This window comes from Nicotiana tabacum, chromosome 5 (genome assembly GCF_000715075.1).
Source record: "Nicotiana tabacum cultivar K326 chromosome 5, ASM71507v2, whole genome shotgun sequence".
In the NCBI taxonomy this organism is placed as follows: Eukaryota; Viridiplantae; Streptophyta; class Magnoliopsida; order Solanales; family Solanaceae; genus Nicotiana; species Nicotiana tabacum.
The window spans coordinates 14325240-14330682 of record NC_134084.1 but is presented as its reverse complement, the minus strand read 5'-3'; the positions used below and the strand labels follow the sequence as shown (position 1 = coordinate 14330682).

The 5443-nt window shown below is 34.1% G+C and overlaps 1 protein-coding gene across 1 annotated transcript; it reads left to right on the top strand.

The window, feature by feature from the left end:
- The first annotated feature begins 2262 nt into the window (after positions 1-2262).
- On the top strand, positions 2263-4853 carry LOC107820301 (pectin acetylesterase 8-like). Its single transcript, XM_016646563.2, has 13 exons — positions 2263-2311; positions 2633-2722; positions 2849-2931; positions 3013-3139; positions 3251-3330; positions 3412-3501; positions 3588-3712; positions 3796-3856; positions 3996-4052; positions 4134-4211; positions 4318-4423; positions 4517-4662; positions 4761-4853. Exons 1-13 carry the CDS (start codon positions 2263-2265, stop codon positions 4851-4853), a joined length of 1185 nt encoding a protein of 394 aa, XP_016502049.2.
- The last annotated feature ends 590 nt before the right edge of the window (positions 4854-5443 follow it).

Here is a 5443-nt window from a genome sequence, read left to right as displayed (position 1 = left end):
ATGATCAAAGTTCTAAAGGCTATAAATTATATAACCCATGAAATGACAAGGTCACCATAAGCAGAGATATTTAGTTTAATGAAGATAATGCTTGGGAATGGAAAACTAAAGAGCAAGATTACTCTTTTAGTCCTTTCTTTGATGAAGATGATGATTAAGAAGTTGCGGAGCAGCTCTATCACACCACCTTCAACACCTTCAGCACAAGTTCAAGAAGAAGATGAGTCAGGTTCAAGTTTTTCAATTAAAGTGCCTCAGAAAACTAATAGTTTACGTGAGTTGTATGAAAATACGAAAGTGGTAAGAAAGATTTATATGATTTGATTAACTTTTGTTTGTTGGTAGATAGTGAGACTTTAACTTATGAAGAAATCAAGGCAATCAAGAAGAATGATACTTGAGAATTAGCCACACTTTCAAAAGGCAAAAGCACCATTGGTGTTAAATGAGTGTACAAGTTGAAGAAAAAATTCAAGGGTAAGGTAAAAAGGTACAAAGCAAGATTGATTTCTAAGGGATACAAGCAAAAGGCCAGTATTAACTATGATGAGGTATCTGCACCGGTTGCTCGTTTGGAAATAATTTGTTTTATTATTTCTTTGGCAGCTCAAAATCAATGGAAAACTCATCAAATGCACATGAAGTCGGCTTTCTTGAATAGTGTTTTAGAGGAAGAGGTTTACATTGATCAACTATTGGGTTACAAGGTTAAAGGACATGAAAATAAAGTGTTGAAGGTGAAGAAAGCTCTTTATGGTTGAAGCAAGTGCCACGAGCTTGGAATGGTAGAACTGATAAATATTTCCAAGCAAATGATTTTTCAAAGTATCCACATGAACATGCACTTTATCTCAAGATTGCTAGAAATGATGACATCTTATTACTCCCTCCATTCCAGTTTATGTGAACCTATTTCCTTTTTGGTCCGTTCCAAAAAGAATGACCCCTTTTTAAGTTTGGAAATAATTTAGCTTTAACTTTCAATTCTACCCTTAATAAGAAGCGTTTATAACCACACAAATACTCTGGATCCCTTTTTGACTTGTTTAAGACCACAAATTCTAAAAGTTTTCATTTTTCTTAAACTCCGTGCCCAGTCAAATAGGTTCACATAAATTGGAATAGAAGGAGTACTTGTTTGCTTTTATGTTGATGATTTGATCTTTACATGAAATAATCCAAAGATATTTGAAGAATTCACGAAGCTATGGCAAGAGAGTTTGAGATGACAGACATTGGCTTAATTTATGTTCTACTGTCTTGGAATCAAAGTGCAACAAAGGAAGGAAGACATTTTTATTTCTCAAGAAGAATATGCAAAGGAAATTCTCAAGAAATGTGAGATGGAGAATTGAAATCCCCCGAGCACCCCCGTTGAATGTGGAGTTAAAGTGTCCAAGCATGGAGATGGAGAAGAGATCAATCCCATACTTTTCAATAGTCTTGTTGGAAGCATAAGGTACTTCACATGTATAAGACGAGATTTTTTTTTGGTGTTGGACATGTGAGTTGCTTTATGGAAGAGCCTACAACCTCCCATTTGAAGGTAGTCAAAAGAATATTTTGGTACATCAAAAGTATCCTTGATTATGGAATATTTTATTCATCTTCCAAAGACTCCAAGCCTGTTGGATATTATGACATTGATTGTGCTAGTGATATTGATGATCGAAGGAGCACTATTGGTTTGTTTTCTTTCTTGAAAATTTCGCATTTACATAGAATTCTAAAAAACAACCAATTGTGACTTTGGCAACTTGTGAAGCGGAGCATGTAGCAGCTTGTTCTTGTGTTTGTCATGCAATTTAGCTAAGGAGCTTGTTGGAGGAACTTTACCTACCACAGAAAGGTGCAATAAAGATATTTGTTGACAACAAATCGGCTGTTGAACTAGCCAAGAATTCGGTATTTAATGAAAGGAGCAAGCATATTTATACTTGGTATCACTTTATTATATATTGCATATCTAATAAAGTTATGGAGCTTGAGCACATAAAGTCATAAGACCAAATTACGGATATTTTCACCAAGCCGTTGAAGATTGAGCTTTTTCAAAAGCTTAAGAAGGCTCTTGGAGTGATGAAACAAGTTTAAGGAGAATGTTTAAATGTGAAAATAATAAACTTGTTTTTCATTTGTTCACATTTGTCTAGATTAGTTCATGAACTAGAATATCAAGTTAGTTATGAAAAGGCTCTATATCTTACGCTTCAACATCAACTTCTTCGTCTAGCTTCTTCAACATCAAGTCTGACTGTTGGAATGGCGAAAGTGATGGATTTTAACTTAGTGCTCATGGGTGCTGTGCTTTGTACGTATCTTACTAATTCCTCTAGTCTCTCTCTCCAATATTATATGCTGTTTACTCTTAACTTTTGGAGTAAAGAAGCTTTATTTTCCATCAACTTTCATAACCAAATTAGAATCCTTGTCCCTTCACTAAAACTAAACAACCAGATACGACCTGACACTAACCCATGCGTAATAATAGGTTAAAATGCATCCCCACTTTACTACTACTAATAGTTGTTTTTTTTTTCGTTTTGCTGTTACTAAAGTTATCTAGAAATTTAGTAATAAATTGCAACGAATACGGAGTATTTTATTGACATCTAGACGTTATTTTGTTTAGTGTCTGTACTGTATCTTTGGACGACAACAGAAGCGGAGGATCTCTATGTTAACACGACCATTCTCTATAGTGCGATTGCTAAAGGAGCAGGTGACTAAGTGTTCCTTCAGAAATGAACTCCGTATATTTATACATTTTCTTAACTTTTTGTAGTTTGGAAAAATTGTCTTATTTTTTTAGTTGATTGTTGTTTTGGTTAATATTCTTTTTATATAGTATGCTTGGATGGAAGTGCACCTGCATTCCATTTTTATCCGGGAACTAGTTCAGGAGTTTATAGTTGGGTCATTCACCTTCAGGTTAATTAATTTGACTCAAATTCTAATGTTTTTTTTTTTTTTGGTTTAAATTTTGGCTAATCTTCAACTTTGAATTTCCAGGGTGGGGGCTGGTGTGAAACTACTTCTGACTGTCAAAATCGCGCACGTTCGGACTTATCTTCGAAACATGCACCAATTGTAGCTCATTTTAGTGGAGTTCTAAGCAATGATCCTCAACTAAATCCAGGTAGTTAAATAGGTTATGTGTATTTATCATTTTCTTTTCCTTCTCTATAAGATATTGTGGGCTTGTGGCACTGATAACTAATGAAAATATTTTTATTTTTTTTGAATTTAGACTTTTACAATTGGAACCTAGTCAAGATCAGATGTTGTGATGGGTCATCATATACTGGCGATATTGAAGAAGTTGATCCAGTATGTCAAAATCCTTTCGTTAATCGTGTTAGAATTCGTTGTCGATGTAACTTTCTAACCAGAAATGTCAGAAAATTTCAGGATACTAACCTCCACTATAGAGGAGCAAGAATTTTTGAGGCAATTATGGAGGAATTACTATATCGTAAAGGGATGATATATGCTCAAAATGTTCGTCTCAATTAAAAATCATATTCCTCTTATTTCTCTTTAATTATATAGCTGAAATATAAGAAATTTTTATAATTTTATGACAGGCTATCCTTAGTGGAACTTCAGCAGGAGGGTTGGGTGCAATCCTACATTGTGACAAATTCAGATATTTTTTTCCATTGACTGTTAGAGTGAAGTGCATTTCTGATGCTGCTTTTTTTTTGAATGTGTAAGTTCATAAATTATGAGAAATTAATTTTTTTAAGAGTGTGCCTTCTCTTTTTAACTAATTCTTGGATGAATTTTATGTAGAAAAACTATAACTGGGGAGCCACAAATTGAAGAGTATTACAAGAGAGTTGTTGCTTTGCATGTAAGAACAATATCATTAATTAGTAGATATTTTCTCTTTTGCTATTCTTTATTGCTTTTTATTTTGAGCATTGCTTTATTTTGCATTTACCTATTGTATATAAACATTAATTATTGACTCTCTTTTGGGTATACTTTAGGGATCTGCCAAGAACCTACCACTCTCGTGCACCTTGAGCTTAAACGACCCAAGTTTGGTAAGACCAATATTTTTTATGGAATAAAAATAAAATTAGCCAACATAATATTTCTCATTAATATACAATTCAATTTGGCAGTGCTTCTTCCCTCAGTATGCAGCACAACATACTTACACACCCCTTTTCATAATTAATTCGGCCTATGATGCTTTTCAGGTTCGATTTCCATGGTTGCAAATCAAAATTGTTTTCATATGCTATATATTTAATTTATATATTCTAAATGTTTTTGCCTTTTTGAATTTTGATTCTTGAAAATTAGATAAACCACAGTTTGATTCCTTCAGAAGCTGACCCTCAACATGTTTGGGATTATTGCAAGGGAAATTTAAATAGTTGTTCACCTAGTCAACTGCAAACTATCCAAGGTACTAGACAATTATGGTTTTTTTTTAATGTGACAATTCCTCTCTTTTAACACTACCTCTAACTTGCTTTTGTAATATTTTTTTTTGTTTCAGATTTTAGGTTGACATTTTTAGAGGCGTTGAACGAACTAGGACCAAGTACAACAAGAGGATATTTCATTTCCTCTTGCCATTCCCACCATGGCATTGAAATACAAAGCTACTGGTCCTACACTAACTCTCCAACATTAGCTAACAAGGTCACTTTTCTTTTCTTTTTTCTTTTTCTTTACATTATAATTTTTATCTTTCCTTGTGTTGTAATTATTTGACATTTGACAATAACTTATTGTAACAGACTATCGCTGAAGCAGTTGGAGGCTGGTTTTTTGATAGGAGTGGGTTTCAAGGGGTTTATTGCCCCTATCCTTGTGGCATACTTTGCCATTAGATATGCAAAAAAATAGTATTGAATTTAAATGTTGTTGGCCAACCTACGCTTGTGATAGGTTAAGATTGTTTTTCAAACTTTAACATATATTTATTTATATATATATTGTCGCAGATTGGAATGTTATTTTCTTTTGACTTCCAACATGTTATAAGCCCTTATATGGATGATTATAACTTTGATAAAGTCATCTCCGGAGAGCTGTATTTGGGAAGGATGAATTGCTCACGAAAAGAAATCTATTGATTCTCTCCCCATTGGTTGGACCGTAGGTCCGATGATTTACTTTACGGGCAAGGTCTCTGGTTCAAGTCCAGGATGGCCCAGCTGTGCTAGGAAAAAGAATAGAAAAAGCATCTGACTACTTCATGCATGCTCCACTTGGCTCAGAGGGATATAGCTCAGTTGGTAGAGCTCCGCTCTTGCAATTGGGTCGTTGCAATTACGGGTTGGATGTCTAATTGTCCAGGCGCTAATGAAAGTATCTTGTATCTGAACCGATAACTCACTTTTTTTAATTAATGGGGAAGAGGATCGAAACGTGCCACTGAAAGACTTTATTAATAAAGTCATCTCGGGCAAGAATCTAT